Source organism: Argentina silus (assembly GCF_951799395.1).
Source record: "Argentina silus genome assembly, contig: scaffold_170, whole genome shotgun sequence".
NCBI classification, from domain to species: Eukaryota; Metazoa; Chordata; class Actinopteri; order Argentiniformes; family Argentinidae; genus Argentina; species Argentina silus.
The window spans coordinates 15001-31832 of NW_028152455.1; the positions used below are offsets into that span (position 1 = coordinate 15001).

At 51.4% G+C, this 16832-nt stretch overlaps 1 protein-coding gene across 1 annotated transcript in view; it reads left to right on the forward strand.

Annotated features, from left to right (window-relative positions):
* LOC310824805 (kinase D-interacting substrate of 220 kDa B-like) overlaps positions 1-16832 on the forward strand; it is a gene marked incomplete at its 5' end in the record, with an annotated part of 36978 nt that overhangs the window by 14231 nt on the left and 5915 nt on the right. The window contains 3 exons of the mRNA XM_083698055.1: positions 9849-10027; positions 11864-12093; positions 12576-12692. Coding sequence (XP_083554181.1) covers positions 9849-10027; positions 11864-12093; positions 12576-12692 — 526 coding nt within the window. The remainder of the gene's footprint in view (positions 1-9848; positions 10028-11863; positions 12094-12575; positions 12693-16832) is intronic.

A 16832-nucleotide genomic window follows, 5' to 3' on the forward strand; every position in this document is an offset into this window, starting at 1 on the left:
CAAATCCACTTAAAGCCCTTTCATTTGTCCATAAGCTGAAGATGAAGGATTAAACTCTTTGAAACGAGAGCGCCAGGCTCGGTGCTGAGGGCAGAAACTCTCTCCGCTCAGAGTTCTGGGAGCCTGGAGGAGAAAAGGAACAGCACCTTTGCTTCTATTTGTTTTAGTCGTTTCGATCCATTCCAGATGAAAGGCCTGGATGGCGTCCCCCTGTGATGTGATGTTGTCCAGCTCACCTTGATCTGATGTATGGAGGGAGGGAGGGAGGGAGAGAGAGAGAGAGAGAGAGCTGCAGAAGCACAATTAGGGAGGAGGCAAGGAGAGAGTGTGTGTGTGTGGATGGGTTGGCAGAGTGTGTGAGGTTGAACTTTACCTGTGATATGCTCTCGCCTTGTGCTTTGTGCTCTCTTTCTGTTCGTGTGTGTGTGTCTGTGTGTGGGGGGGGGGGGTTGTGGGTGTGTCTCGATGTGTGTGATCCTCTCTCCCTCCCTCTCTCTCTCCCTCTCTCCCTCCCTCTCTCTCTCCCTCTCCTTTGTGCTCTGAGAGGGAGAAGGTGGCAGGGGGATTATAAATAGCAGCGAGGAGGTCAGCGCTGACCTTTCATTGGACAGCGTGGCTGCTCACCCTGGCTGTCACCAAGCCCAGGGCGCACCGGACCCCCGGTGACTTTGATGTGGCGCGCAGGGGGGCGCAGGGGTCAACAGAGGTCAGGCCGGCCACAGAGGAGGAGGAGGAGAGGATGGAGAGATAAGGGAGGGGTGTGAAGAGGAAAGGGGTTCACGTGAAAATGTCAAACAGAGAGCAGAGAGCTCCCGTCTCTGGGAAGCCCTTCGCTTCGGCAGGACAAAGGAGTTCATCTGAGCAGTTTGGAGAAAGGAGGGGGTGCTCTTTCCCTTCCCTCTCTCTCTCTAAAAAGCAGCTTAGTAGTTCTGTGAATGTGATCATTATGCCATTTCTGGACTGCCCTGTCTGGTAGGACATCGTGAATGATGCGTTCTAGGTATTGTCGGTGTTCTGAGGGACTCTGTCAGAGCCGAGCTCTTACTGGCAGCTGCTCTCCTCAGACAGGAAGCAGCATGGAGGAGAGACGATGCATGAATCAGTAGCGCTCTCCAAATAGAACCCTCTCTCTCTCTCTCTCTCTCTCTTCTCTCTCTCACTCTCTCTCTCTCTCTCTCTCTCTGTCTCTCTCTCTCTCTCTTCTCTCTCTCTCTCTCTCTCTCTCTCTCTCTCTCTCTCTGTCTCTGTCTCTGTCTCTCTCTCTCTCTCTCTCACTCTCTCTCTCTTTCTCTCTCTCTCTCTCTCTCTCTCTCTCTCTCTCTGTCTCTGTCTCTGTCTCTCTCTCTCTCTCTCTCACTCTCTCTCTCTTTCTCTCACTCTCTCCATTTCGCTTTCTTTTTCTTACATTCTCCATTTCTCTCTCTCACTCTCACTCTTTCTCTCTCTCACTCACTCTCACTCTCACTCTCTCACTCTCACTCTCTCTCTCTTTTTCTCGCTCTCTCAAAATTCTAATTCAAAGTTGCTTTATTGGCATGACATTCATGTTGTATTGCCAAAGCATACAAAACACTTCTCTCTCTCCCTTTTTCCAACTCTGTCTCTCTCTCTCTCTCTGTCTCTCTCTCTCTCCCTTTTTCCAACTCTCTGTCTCTCTCTCTGTCTCTCTCTGTCTCTGTCATTCTGTCTCTCTCTCTCTCTCTCTCTCTCTCTCTGTCTCTCTCTATGACTAAGCCCTCTCTTCACCAGGCCGTCCTGTGTCTGTCTGATGTATCCGTCTTCCTCAATGAAGTTAAGGAAAGGATTACCGGTCGGCCTGTTTTCAGGCTCGCTCTCTCTCTCTCTCTCTCTCTCTCTCCGCCAGAAAAGAACAACCTTTATTTACCTGAAAGGATCAGATGAATCCCTCCTCCTCGACTCCTGGTTTAGGATGTGAGCCCGGTCCAGATGTTGGACTGAGACCCAACCCCTGTCTGTCGACCGTGACACGTATCAAACATCACTGCTCTGCTCCGTTGATGTCAGAAAAGCCTTCCCCTGTTACCCCCTCCGCCACACTCAGCTGTGGACCAAGTTCAAAACATTCCCCATTTCACATAAATCATTAAACTGAGGCTAGTTTTCTAATATCCTGTATAGTTGTTGTTTTTTTCAGGAATGTTTCGTTTAGCTTCTCTGAATGCGGAGTTCAGTTAAGGTTTTTGGGGTTTTTGGGGTTTTTGGGGTCTGGAACGGAGTGGGTTTGTGTACAGATGAGTTTAATCATTTCGGAGAAATTGTGGAGTCCCAAACCCGTGTTTCAGAGAGAGAGAGAGAGGCCATTCTCCGGCTGCTGGTTTTTTTAGTATTTTTTTTTTATCATCACGGTATGTTTCCCATTAGCGAGCGTTTCTCTGCGGTCCGTCTTAGATGCAAAGGTCCAGCATAGTACATAGGAACGGTAATTACAGACTTAAACTCTGCCACGGATGTATACACGAAACGCAATGTCGCTGTTGATGTCGGTTGGTACAGGGCAGAGGGAAGACGAGGCCGGGCGGGAGGCAGCGTTTACAACATAACTGGAAGCATTCGCTCGTAGAAACGTCACGGCGACGAGGGTTTAAGTGGTAGGAGGAAACATGGCGTCGTCTAAAGTGGAAACAGACTTGGCTGCTGCTCCTTCCTCCTCCTCCTCTGGGTCTTAGGCCTGTGGACGACACAGAGAGTTTGGCAGCTCCTCTCTCCCTTCGCAACAACAACAACCTCCTCCTCCTCCCCCTCTTCCTCCTCCTCCTCCCCTCCTTCTCCTCCTTCTCCTTCTCCTTCTCCCTCTCCTCCTTCTCCTCCTCCCCCTCCTCCTCTCCTCCTCCCACTTCCTCCTCCTTCTCCCCCTCCTCCCCCTCCTTCTCCTCCTCCTCCTTCCCTCCCCCTCCTCCTCCCCTCCCCCTTCCCATCCTCCTCCTCCTCTTCCTCCTCCCCCTCCTCCCTCCCTCCCTACCTCCACCTCCTTCCCCTCCTCCTTCCCCCCCCCCCCTCCTCCACCTCCTCCTCCTCGGCGGGCCGCGTGCCAGCCCGCCTGGCGACAGCGGGGAGACAAGGGCCTATCTGGGGTTACGAGGGCCTCTCTGGGGTCACAAGGGCCTCTCTGTGGTCACCCAGTCTAACCGCTGGTCCGAACGTGATGTCCTCCACGTTGAGGTTGAGATGGAAAGCGGTTAAGGTAAGGGGTTACGGTTACGTTTGTGTGATAAGAGTTAAGGTTTGGGTTAGGGAAGGGTTATAGTTATAGTTATGGTAAGGGTTAAGGTTAGGGTTATGGTTATGGTTAGGGCTAGGGTATGGTTAGGGTCGTCCCAAGGATCCCACTTAGCCTCTCCCCAGGCTTCACCACCGCCTGCTGGGTGCCCGCCCTGTGCCTGCTGGGTGCCCTCCCCGCTCCGCCCCCAGTCCCCCCGTCCCCCCGTCCCTCCGTCAGAGGACTGCTCCAGCCCCAGGCTGGTTGTGGCGCCAGCCGGCCGCTTGGCCAGTGTTGTGTTGTTGTATTCACAGGGAACATTGCTTCTCTTCACGGCCCTCAGAAAACAAATGTGTGTTGGCATTTCACTTCTCTCCTTCCCTCTCTTCTCTCTCCTCTCTCTCTTTCTCTCTCCTCTCTCCTTCCCTCTCTCCTCTCTCTCCTTCTCTCTCTCCTCTCTCTCCTCTCTCCTTCTCTCTCTCCTCTCTCCTTCCCTCTCTTCTCTCTCTCCTCTCTCCTTCTCTCTCTCCTCTCTCCTTCCCTCTCTTCTCTCTCTCCTCTCTCCTTCCCTCTCTTCTCTCTCTCCTCTCTCCTTCTCTCTCTCCTCTCTCCTTCTCTCTCTCCTTCCCTCTCTTCTCTCTCTCCTCTCTCCTTCCCTCTCTTCTCTCTCTCCTCTCTCCTTCTCTCTCTCCTCTCTCTTCTCTCTCCTTCTCTCTCTTTCTCTCTCCTCTCTCCTCTCTCTTCTCTCTCCTTCTCTCTCTTTCTCTCCGGCCCTTTATGGAGATGCTCTCCACAGCCTCTTTGTGTGATGCCACGCTTCAGCGCGTCCGTCCGTCCGTCCATCCGTCCGCCCACAGTGGGTGGCGGTAAGAAAAGTCAAGTGGCACATTCAGGGCCCGCCGGGAAGGAGAGAGGGAGGGAGATGGAGAGACAAAGAGAGAGAGAGAGAGAGAGAGAGGGAGACAGAGCGAGGAAATAGAGGGACAATTCTTCTCTTTCCCGTCAGCTGCAGTGTGTGGGAGTGTTGGAGGAGAAGAAAGGCTAGCGCAGGCAGCTTTGGGAGCCATTAACATGTGGATAGAAACCTCCCCAGCGCTAGGCTAACTGCTGCCTGCCAGCGCGAGGCTAACTCTGCTGCCTTCCAGCGCTAGGCTAACTCTGCTGCCTTCCAGCGCTAGGCTAACTCTGCTGCCTTCCAGCGCTAGGCTAACTCTGCTGCCTTCCAGCGCTAGGCTAATGCTGCCTGTCAGCACGAGGCTAACTCTGCTGCCTGCCAGCCCCTGTAGAGGAGCCTGTTCGTGCGGCTGCAGACCCCATCAATGGGCCCATTGTGGGGAACGGCTGCAGGATTCTTGACATGCTTTATTTCTCTTGTCTCTTCAGGCTTTTTTAAAAAAGCAACATATCGACTTCATCCGAGCTGGCCGGAGTGAGATCGTCTCTCCCATGTCGTCAGGGTCGTTGAAAGATGCCTGATAAGAATGGCTTTGTTCATTTGCCTATCTTTGTCTCTCTCTCTCTCTCTCTCTCTCTCTCTCTCTCTCCCCCCCCATCTCTCTCTACAAGGAGATGGTTGTGTCGAAAGCAATTAGTGTCACTTCTTTGATGTGAAGGCCGACCACTCTTCCCCAGTTGACTCTGAAAGCTGTCATTTGAAGTGGTTAAGCCCTGCTGGCAAGTGCTGTTGTCATTTAAATGGGGCTCTTTGTGCTATAACACCACTTAGGCCTGACCCTGCCAGTCAGACACGCCGGTGCTCCTCCTGTGAACCTGTGTCCCGTACGGTTCCTCTGACCTGTGCTGTCATCAGAACAAGCCCAGTATTAAAAGGGCTATTTTACTCCAGAATGATTTTCTATCACACTTCCAGGCAAATATCCACGCTTTTGACACAATGTATCATCGTGGATCTGTTCCAGGATGTAAATATAGACTTTCTGTCCTAATACCTAATGAGGCTCTTGCGCCCTGTCAGGGAAATGATATTTTGGGACGGAATGGAGGGCGGACTGACGGATGATACAAAAATCAAAAAAATCTAATAAAGAAGAATAAACATTTTTTTAAACATTTTTAACTGAAATGCCCCTTTAAGGTTGAATGTGTCCGGATGACTCTGATGTCCCCTGGGCCGAGGCGGTCCCTCGTGCCAGCAGACAGAGCGGGCCGGGCCGGGCCGGGGTGTGAATGCTAGGAATGGCGCCTCTGTGCCAAGTTGTTGATGACGATGATGGATGTCTCTGCTTGGTCCCCCATCCCACACCACGCCACGCCACGCCACACTGTTGTGTTTGGAAGGTTCTGGAGTAGCAGGGTGTCTTTAGAAGGTTCTGGAGTAGCAGGGTGTCTTTAGAAGGTTCTGGAGTAGCAGGGTGTGCTTGGAAGGTTCTGGAGTAGCAGGGTGTCTTTAGAAGGTTCTGGAGTAGCAGGGTGTGCTTGGAAGGTTCTGGTGCAGCAGGTTCTGTGTTTGGAAGTTTCTGGGGCAGCAGGTTCTGTGTTTGGAAGGTTCTGGGGCAGCAGGTTCTGTATTTGCTTGGTGGCCCGTGGGCCAGAGTCAACAGAAAGACCCGTCTGAGCTCTGGGCTCCGCCTCAGCAGTGCGTGTCAGTCCTCAGATCTCATAGTAGTACTTTTGTTGCGTACAAATGAGCAGAGATTCATATTCGAAATTCAATCATAAAATCCTGAAATCCGTCATGTGTTTGCGTTTGAGATGATGCTTATCGTGTAACAAATTCTCAGCGGGATCATATTTGTTGATTCAATAAATCTTCTGTAATCTATGACTTCCCAGGACTGCTAGCGATGGGATGATTTGGATTTGTTTCTGTTTCTCGGTATTGTGTTTGTAAGGCGTTGTGGAGAGAGCCTCCAGAGTGATGGTCAAAGATGTTCTCATAAAAAAAACATCATAGCGTCACTTATTACTAGAAGCCAGGAAGTCAATGCTGCAGTGTGTGCTTTGTATAGACAGAGGAAGTCCCCTATGTGACAAGAATGTGTGTGCGTGTGTGTGTGTGTGTGTGTCACTGTGTGCTATGTGTGCGTGTGTGACTGTGTACTATATGTGTTTGCGTGTGCGTGCGACTGACAGTGTGTGTGTGTGTGTGTCACTGGCTCCTGTGGGTCTGCGTCTGCACGCTCACAAATAAACAAGGATCCCAGCTGGAGAGGCGGAACAGCGTGACTCTGTCAGAGTGGCCGGGGTTAATACAGCGCGTGGGAAATGGAATCAAACCCACATTCCCTCACAGCCCTTCATCTCTGGAAACCCCCCTCTCCACAGCCAGGTGTCTGGGCTGGACACTGTGCTGCTGTGTGTCTGAGTGTCAGGCCCTGTTCCCTGCCTCTGACTGAACATCCCCAAACCAGCCCTGGTCAGGGCACCCCCACACCCCCCCCCCCGGGCCCTTCTGGCCCCCACCTCCTCCCCCTGGTCCCCACATAGCATCCCTTTCAGACAGGCAAGCAGGGAGACAGGCAGGCAGGCAGACAGACAGACAGGTAGGCAGGCACAGACAGAGAGACAGGCAGACAGACAGACAGGCAAGCAGCAGGCAGACAGACAGGGAGGCAGGCACAGACAGGCAGGCAGGCACAGACAAACAGAGAAACAGACAGGCAGACAGACAGACAGGCAGGCAGACAGGCAGACAGACAGCTAATGGCCCTCATGTGAGGAGAGGTCACCTGACTACTACCCTAGCCCAGTAGCCCTGCGTTGACCCTGCAGTAGAAGGTTGATGGAGGGACAGTGAGGAGCATTGTCCACAGGAGCCCAGCTGCTCTCCTCCTCTCCTCCTCTCTTCCTCCCCTCTTCCTCCTCTCCTCCCCTCTTCCTCTCCTGTCCTCCTCACCACTGGCTGCCTGCCTCCTGAGCCTGACTCAGACCAGACACAAGATCTGTGTCAACACCAGCACACACACACACACACACACCACCATGGGAAACACTGAGGAGTCCACGCCTGCTCGAAAGTTCAATCACACACCACTACCGTATGTACCCCTCCACCAGAAGGCCGGTCAGAAGCTCCACTACTGTGTATCCCTCCACCGGCGGCTTCCTTACCTGACGGCAGGAACTCCTACAGAAAACGTGGCGAAGCTGTTTGTCTAAAGTCGCCACGCGGTCACTCAGCTCAGCCAAAAGCGTCACCATGTAGACACTGTTAGCTATTTTTAATTTTGTTTTTTAATCTTAACGCACGTACTCTGTGTAGAAAAAAAATAACTGGGAAAAAAAATGTGGTTTTATTTTTTCTATTTCTCCTTGACATTCGGATAACAAGCTTGATTGAATAGCGCTTGTGGTGTCAGCGAGTAGAGCTGTGCGTGTGTACGCTGATTGTATTACTGTGTTTGTGTGTGTGTGTGTCTGTATGTGTGTGTGTGTGTGTGTGTGTGAGTGAGTGAGTGAGTGTACGATGTCCCCTCCGAGGTCCTGACCCCGGTCTGTTTACCCAGCAAATCTACCTCAGCTGTGCATTAGGCTATCTGAGCTTCATTGTGACAAGATTTCTCCTGGCAAATTGGTTAAAATTTGGCCAGCAGAAATCCGATTAGGGCGGCACGCCAGACGGTGAGCTCACCCCTGTTGGGTTAGCGAGCGTTAGCCCTGGTGTTGCTGCTGAGGGCTAATTCACCCTGGGTTAGCTAGGGTTAGCCCTGGTGTTGCTGCTGAGGGCTAATTCACCCTGGGTTAGCTAGCGTTAGCCCTGGTGTTGCTGCTGAGGGCTAATTCACCCTGGGTTAGCTTGGGTTAGCCCTGGTGTTGCTTACAGAGGGCTAATTCACCCTGGGTTAGCGAGCGTTAGCCCTGGTGTTGCTTACAGAGGGCTAATTCACCCTGGGTTAGCTTGGGTTAGCCCTGGTGTTGCTGCTGAGGGCTAATTTACCCTGGGTTAGCTTGGGTTCGCGTTTGGGTGGCCGCGGTGTTGCATGGGGAACTAATCAGCCAGCAGAGAGGCCAACCTCTGTTTCCCCTAAAACGGATCAGGAGAAGGGAAATACCCCGTCTGCTGGAGCCAGCTATCCCACAACCTAACAGAAAGGGAGGGAGGGGGAGAGAGAGGGAGAGTGAAAGAGGGGAGAGATGGGGGGGGGGGGGAAAGAGGACGAGAGAGAGGGAGAGATGAGTAAGAGAGATGGAAAGAAAGAGAGAGAGAGAGAGGGGGGGGAGATGGAAAGAAAGAGAGAGAGAGAGGGGGGGAGATGGAAAGAAACAGGAGAAGAGAGCGAGAGAGAGAGAGAGGGACAAAGATAGCAAGATGGAGAGAAGAAAGACAGGGAGATGAGAGCGAGAGATGGAGAGAGAGACAAGAGAGAGAGAGAGGAAAAATGCCCGCATTCTGGAGCGATCTCGTCATTCATCTGATAAGGACACCCACACCCCACTGATCAGCGGCCTGAGATACGAACACGCCCACACAGACGATGAACAGCCAGCCCTACAAATCTCCCTGCATTTCATATTTTTCATGTCTGAGTTATATGATTATGAGAGTTAAACAGATCAGTCAATTACCGGCGCGATATCTGACCGAACGTCAATGTAAACAACGTTGTTGTTGTTTTTTTGTTGTTGTTTTTTAAAATATTATATAATGAAGTGTTAAACAAACCAAAAAAGTGTTAAACAAACCAGAATATGTTTTATATTTTAGATTCTTCAAAGTAGCCACCTTTTGCTTTGATGACAGCTTTGCACACTCTTGGCAAGGTGTGTCCAAACTTTTGACTGGTACTGTATATAGATATTTATATATTTATTATTATATAATATATAATTATTATATAGGTTTTTTTTGTGTGTTTTTAGGGCATTTCTGCTTTTATTGGGATAGAGACAGTAGAGATTGACAGGAAGGATGGGAGAGAGAGAGGAGGGATGACATGCAAGATAGGTCGAGGGTCGGAACCTTGCGATTACGTGGTTATCGCATTAGTGTGCTACGCCACTAAGCACCCCTGACAACGTTGTGTTTTAACCCCTTACTTACATGTCAATACCACATACTGTACGTCCACAATCATCCAGAACCAAAAATCATCTGTAACAATCAGCTTTTCTTTTACAAAGAAGACATAGTGTTTAGGGTAGGCATACATACAGAGATTCCTCTTCTTTCTTGGGTTCAATCATTTCAGCCATTTGTAACGTGGGGGAGTAGCCGAAAATCCCTGTTTTCTGGTGTTTTGTATAGAAAACGTACACGGTTCACCGTCATCAACATGTTGTGGATGGAACATTATGATATTATGCTGTTTGTGAGCTCATGGTGGAATGGAATCAGAATGTCTTGTTTGCACGGAGTCTACCATCGCTAACAGCAGTGGACTAGAAGCTTCCGTTTGAAGCTCGCTAAATTAGCGTGATTGTCATCTCCTCAGGTTTCCTCTCTCTGCCTGCTGCAGGGCCAAGATAACAAACTCTACGTATATCTCTCCTCAGCAAATCTACTTATCTCCTCTCCTCTCCTCTCCTCTCCTCTCCTCTCCTCTCCTCTCCTCTCCTCTCCTCTCCTCTCCTGATACCAGAGCAGCAGAGAGGGCTGTTGCACGTCCAACACCAGAGTGATATCTCTGGCATCTCTTAACCGTCCGCCTCTCTGTTTCCTCTCTGGGTCTAGAATCTCCAAGAACATCCCCACCACCAAAGACGTGGAGCCTCTTCTGGAGATCGACGGGGACGTCCGCAGCTTCGAGGTGTTCCTGTCCTCGCGGACGCCGGTCCTCACGGCGCGCGACGTGGAGATGTTCCTGCCCTGCACCGTCAACCTGGACCCCAAACTCAGGGAGATCATCGCAGGTGTGCACACACACACACACACACGCGCAGACATACATGTGCAGACATGCGTGCACGCACACACACAGACAAACCCGTGCAGACGCGCGCTCATGCACGCACATGCACGCACGCACACACACACACACACACACACACACACACACACACGCAACCACCATGACAACCGTCACTCTGCTCACCCATTCAACTCAAAGGCCTGACCATCTCCCTAAAATGGACGCCACGGTTCCTGTCATAGCTAGTTGACTTTGTGATAACGGCTGAATTGTCACTTAGACGTTCGTCTGCGACCAAAACCCTGGCCCCTTCATCCCAGAAGCACTCTCACGGTCACGGTCACGGTCACGGTCACCTCACTCTTCCACCGCTCCATGAGTCAGCTGCCCGGCTCCAAATGAGCCTCGCTGTGAGCAGAGATAATACCGTATTTGGTGTGAATGACGTTGTCGTTGTTTCTCAAGCTGCCGCAGTTACTGTAGGACATGACAGGCCTATCACACGCGGTACGGGACGTCACTGTCTGCTGAGCTGGGAGAAGAGTGTGATGGTACACACACACACACACACACACGCATGCAGACACACATGAACACACGCAGACACACTCATGCACACACATACACACTCACGTACACACACTGTTATTAACCACAGAACACACAGACAGTCGTCTGTTCACCAGAGACAGTCTTACTCATAGTGGTCACAGCTGACCAGAGGGAGAGGTGACCAAGGCCTCACTACCCAGACACCCAGGCCTGGAAATATAGTGACTGTGTGTGTGTGTGTGTGTGTGTGTGTGTGTGTGTGTGTGTGTCTGTGTGTGTGTCTGTGTGTGTGTGTGTGTGTGTGTGTCTGTGTGTGTGTGTGTGTGTCTGTGTGTGTGTGTGTCTGTGTGTGTGTGTGTCTGTGTGTGTGTGTGAGAGTGGATCTGTGAGTGGCGCCGGCTAGGAGCTCCAAACAGGCACCAAGATGTCCCTGTCATGGTTGGAGTGTTGAGTGAAGTGAGGCCCAGGCCCAGGCCCAGGCCCGTGTGGAGCACAATGGGGGCTTTATGAGTGACTCAACCTCATAGGAGGGTGTCGTCCACAGCCCGGCCCACTGGCTGCCCACAGGAGGCTGGGCACAGGCCTGGGTGACTAAGGGGAGGCTGGGCACAGGCCTGGGTGACTGGGGGGGTGGCTGGGCACAGGCCTGGGTGACTGGGCAGGAGGCTGGTACAGGCCTGGGTGACGGGGGGGGAGGCTGGACACCTTCCACTCTCCGTCAGGGAGATCACACACACAGACATGTAGACACACACACACACACACACACACACACACACAATAAAACAGAAGACCACTTAAAACCCTGATGAGCTCTTCTCTATTTTGTACACAGACAGCTGAACAGAGTGTTCTTTTTCAGTGCGTCTCCCCACAGTGCACTGAGTGAAGAATCAAAGTCTTGATTTGCATTTCCATTTTCTCTCCGAAAAGCTTTATTTGAACTCCGTGAAAACGATCAAATAAGTTTGTGTAAATCAGCTGTGAGTGGGTGGATCTAACGTCTCTTTATAGTCCCGTCCAAGACATGATCTACATCAGCAGCGGAGATGAAACGGCTCCTTCTCTCTTCCTCTCCCCCGCCTCTCCTCTGCTCCCTCTCTCCTCCCTCCTCGCTCATTCCTGTTCCCCTTCTTCCTCCTCCTCCTCCTCCTCTCCCTCGCTTCTCCGCCTGTCCTCCTGATTTCCCTCACTCTCCTTATCTCCCCTGCTTCCCCCCCCCCCACACAGTCTCACCTCTCTCTCACCCTCTCCTCCCTCTCTTCGTCTTCCCTCTCTCCCCCAGACGTCCGTGCTGCCAGGGAGCAGATGCACATGGGAGGAGTGAGCTATCCCACGCTGCCCCTGCAGGAGGCGGTGCCCCGCGCCGCGTCAGGCTACAGCCTGCAGTCCCCCGCCTGCTCCCCCGCCGGCTCCTTCGCCGGCTCCCTGCCCCCCCCGGGGGTGGCGCCCCCCCAGCCCCACAGCAGCTACTACAGCGGCATGACTGGACCCCAGCACCCCTTCTACAACAGGGTGAGACACACACACACACACACACGCGCACGCAGGCACACTCACAAGTGTGCACCCACACACACATACACTCTCACACACACACACAAAAACACACACAAAAACACACAAAAACACGCACACTCACACTCGAATACACACTAACTCACACCCACAAACACACACACACTCTCTCACACACTCTCTGTGATGTTCATGGTGTGTGTGTGTGTGTGTGTGTGTGTGAGAGTGTGAGGTCCCTCATGTGATGGTCATGGTGTATGTGTGTGTGTGTGTGTGTGTGTGTGTGAGAGAGGTTCGTCATGTGATGGTCATGGTGTGTGTGTATGTATGTGTGTGTGTGTGTGTGTGATGGTCATGGTGTGTGCATGTGTGTGAGGTCCCTCATGTGATGGTCATTGTGTGTATGTGTGTGTGTGTGTGCGTGCGCGCGCGTGCGTGTGTGTGTTTAACCCTGTCCTCCACGTTGTCCCTCTCTCCAGCCATACTTCCCCCATCATGTGTATCACCTGCCCAGACATCACCCCGGCCCCTCCCATCACCCCCCATCCCGTACCACCATTAAAACCGCCCACCCCAGGGACGCCACCAATGGCCTTGTAAGTACAGACCTGTCCATCACCAGCCACAGTGCCAGAACGCTAGAATGCTAACGTTAAAATGCTAACGCTAGAATGCTAACGTTAAAATGCTAACGCTAGAATGCTAACGCGAGAACCCTAGCGCTAGCATGTAGCATTACACTAGGTATCAGTAGTGGTTTAACAGTAGATAGATTGTAGCGGTTTGTAAACACCAGGACTTTTTGTTTGTAGTATAGTATGATTCACTGTACTGTATGATTCACGATTTGCTTGATTTTTAGGATAACATTTGACACAAATAACATCTATATGTCACATTGGCTTTGTGAAACAGATTTGTTTACTCTCTAAATTGTCTAATACTATGTAGTCGGGGCCCAAATGAGACTTCTCAGAACCGAAGCTCAGGATGAGTCTGTGTTTTTGGGTTCTCCCTCCTCCGCTGCTGAAGACAGCCGGACGTGATCTATAGCTGCAGCTGTGATATCTGCCTCCAGGTCTATTGTTGGGCAGCCTCCTGCATGTATCCATCTCCTCTCCTCTCCTCTCCTCCCACCTATCCTCCTCTCTCTCTCTCCCTCCCTCCCTCCCTCCCTCTCTCTCTCTCTCTCCCTCCCTGGAGTGTGTGAAGAGAAGGAGTGTGTTTTTCTACCTCTAGTCCATTTGCTTTTCCAAGTTTCATTTGTGTTGTTCAAGCCAAGGCAGGAGTATTGTTCAGCATTAATGGTCCGTTCAGTCAATATCACACAGTCCTGGTTTGGATGATTGTCCTCATGTCCTCAAAACACTCACCCCATTCTGTCCCCTCCCCAACCCCCCCCTTCCCTCCCTTCCCTCCCTTCCCCTCCCCCCCCCCCCTCCCTCTGTTGTGTCAGGATGTTATTACAGAGGACGCCAGGGAGGGTCTCCCCTCTCCTACCAATGCCCCCATCATGGTAACCCCCCCCCCCCCAGCACACACAGACCCTACTGGCTGGCTGGCTGGAGCATTAGCAACTGCTCTGACTGTGTGACTGTCTCGACTCGCCACACACACACACACACACACACACACACACACACCGAACACTGTCTACATGTTCACATAGCAACATCACTAACACAGATTCACACTAACAGAGTTTGACAAGCGAACAGGGGGGATTTCCGCGTGCCGTTGTGTAGTCAGATGGATGTCTCCTCTCCTCTCCTCTCTCTCTCTGTCTCTCTCTCTCTCTGTCTCTGTCTCTGTCTCTCTCTCTCTCACTCTGTCTCTCTCTCCCTCTCTCTCTCTCTCTCTCTCTCTCCCTCCCTCCCTCTCTCTCTCTCTCTGTCTCTCTCTCTCTCCCTTTTTCCAACTCTGTCTCTCTCTCTCTCTCTCTCTGTCTCTCTCTCTCTCCCTTTTTCCAACTCTCTGTGTCTCTCTCTGTCTCTGTCTCTCTGTCTCTCTGTCTCTCTCTCTCTCTCTGTCATTCTGTCTGCCTAGCCCGGCTCAGTGTCGGTGTCCAGGAGTGAACTAACCCGTGAGAACGCCCTTCTATCCCTCTGCATGTTTCACTGGAGGGACTGCATTCACATAACATATAACATCATAATATAACTAATGCACAGTCAAGCTGAAGCGTACTTAAAGTGTAATTACATTAATTAACTAATTCTTCAATTCATTAGTAATGGATCCTGTCCACCAATGACACCAGGGAGGGTTTGAGGGTCATGATTGGGTGCCTGTCTGACCAGTCAGATTGCTGTAGAGGGAGTCACGTGTGGTGTCGGATGTGAGTCAGAGCCATGCCTTGCCTCAGACACAGACTCTTACCAGCAGCGGGAGACTGGGACTTCTGAGAGTGTCAGGATTTCAGCAACATGTTCTCTTTCTCTCTCTCTCTCTATCCCCCTGTTGCATTAACCCTCCCTCCCTCCCTCCCCCTCTTCCTCCGTCTCTATCTCACTCTTCCACATGTTCTGTTCAACCATCCCTCCTTCTCTCTCCTTTCCTCCCTTCCTTTCACCGAGACCACTTTCTCTTTTCCTGCTCTCTTTCCGTGCCCATCCCTCCGTCCCACCCTTCCTCTATCCATACTGTGTGTGTGTGTGTGTGTCTCCCTCTCTCTCTCTCTCTCTCTCTCTCTCTGTGTACGTGTCTGTGTGTGTGTGTGTGTGTGTGTGCGCCTGTGTGCGTGAGTATCTCTCTCTTTGTGTGTGTGTGTGTGTGTGTGTGCAGTGGGCAGCTCAGTGTAATTGCCTGGCTGATAGCGCAGGGCTGGGTTCCCTGGGCTGGAGGATTAGCATCAGAGGCTGTGAGGCCGCGCAGCACAAAGAGCGCCGGGCTTATCTCTTCACGAGACGCTTCCTCCCTCACAGGCCTCTGTTTCCTCTTCCTTCTGCTCCCTCTCCGCCACGCTGTAATTACAGCCTTATCACACACACAGGACGGGCTCACACACACACACACACACACACACACCCCAAAGTACGCAAACACACACTCGCACACACACACACACCCCCCAAAGTACGCAAACACACACTCGCTCGCACGCACACACACACACACACACACAGGGTGGAGGACTGTTTTTTAAAGCTTTCTCAGAATGGAAACTTCTGCTTTTCTGTGTCGAGCGAGAAATGTCTCACTCTCTCACTCTATTTCTCTGCTTTCCGCTTCTCTCTCTCTCTCTCTCTCTCTCTCTCTCTCCAAACACCACATTCTGTGCTCATTCTCTCTGCTAAGATTATCTTCTAAGAGCCCACTGTTTCCAAAGCCCAATATTTGACTCGTCTTTTGTATAAGAATTCTAGATCAAGCCGGGCTGTATGGGTGACTACTGTATGAGAGTCTTTGCCTGCTGGGTTGGAGATAAATGTCCCTGCTGTTCTCCCCCTCTGAGACGACTTCAGCATGTGTCCTAATGTCCTGCTCCTGTCTGTCTGTCTGTCTGTCTGTCTGTCTGTCTGCAGTTAAAGTCTCTGCCTTATAAAGCCAAGCAGCAGGTACACAGCTATTTGGACTCCACCATCTTCCTCCCTTCATCCCTCCTTCCTCTACCTCACTCACTTCAACCTCTAACACTTCCTGGTTCTTCACCACCCAGCATGCATCAGAAATATAGATATAGACAGATGCCCAACATAGAAACCCACTGCTTTGTACAGAGGATGATGTTCAGTTCTTCTGTAATTTAGTTCTAGCTGAATGTATCTCTGGTTGAATGTAGTTCTAATAGAATAGTAGTTCTAGTTTAATGTAGTTCTAATAGGTCTAGTTTAATGTAGTTCTAGTTTAATGTAGTTCTAATAGGTCTAGTTTAATGTAGTTCTAGTTTAATGTAGTTCTAATAGGTCTAGTTTAATGTAGTTCTAGTTTAATGTAGTTCTAATAGGTCTAGTTTAATGTAGTTCTAGTTTAATGTAGTTCTAATAGGTCTAGTTTAATGCAGTTCTAGTTGAATGTAGCTCTAACAGGTTTAGTTTAATGTATCTCTAGTAGAATGTAGTTCTATCAAAGTAGACAAGCTAGGCCTTACTGCAGTTGCTAATGCTGCATTCAGGTGCTCCTCTGAAAAAGAGGCTCTGAACATTCCCACTAGGAAACGTGTTACTTTTACATCTGAGTTTCCCACTGGGCGCTATTGTTCAGAGTTTCAGAGGAGCGCTTGAACGCAGCCTCAGTTCCACCCTGGACCAGAGCTTTTCCCGGGCCCCACGTTGGCTCGTACAGTACAGCACACTGCAGCTACAACACCGCAGGCCTGCTGTCCGTCTGTATACAGAAGCTCCCAGAGTGACGTTCACCCTCCGCATCCACTCCCAGCAGAGCGCTCCAGCCTCACGTCTGGTCTGGTCTGTTCTGTTCTGGCCTGGTCTGGTCTGTTCTGGCCTGGTCTGGTCCGGTCACCCCTGGGCAGCTTACCCTCACTGACAAGCCTTCACAGCGAGAAGGGACAAGTGTGTCAGCACACAGTCTTCTAATCTCAGCCGGGCCGGTCTCTCGCCCGAGTCAACAAACAAAGCTGTTGTTCGGTTGCCCAGACTGAAACCATGTCCTGGTGGTATTAGTAGGGAGAGAGAAGGGGAGGGGGGGGGAGGGGGAGGAGGGGGGGGAGTTGTGTTTTGTTTCTCTACCAGTGGGTGGCTTGTCAGGCAGGCTGGGAGGCCCTAGTCAGGGAGCAT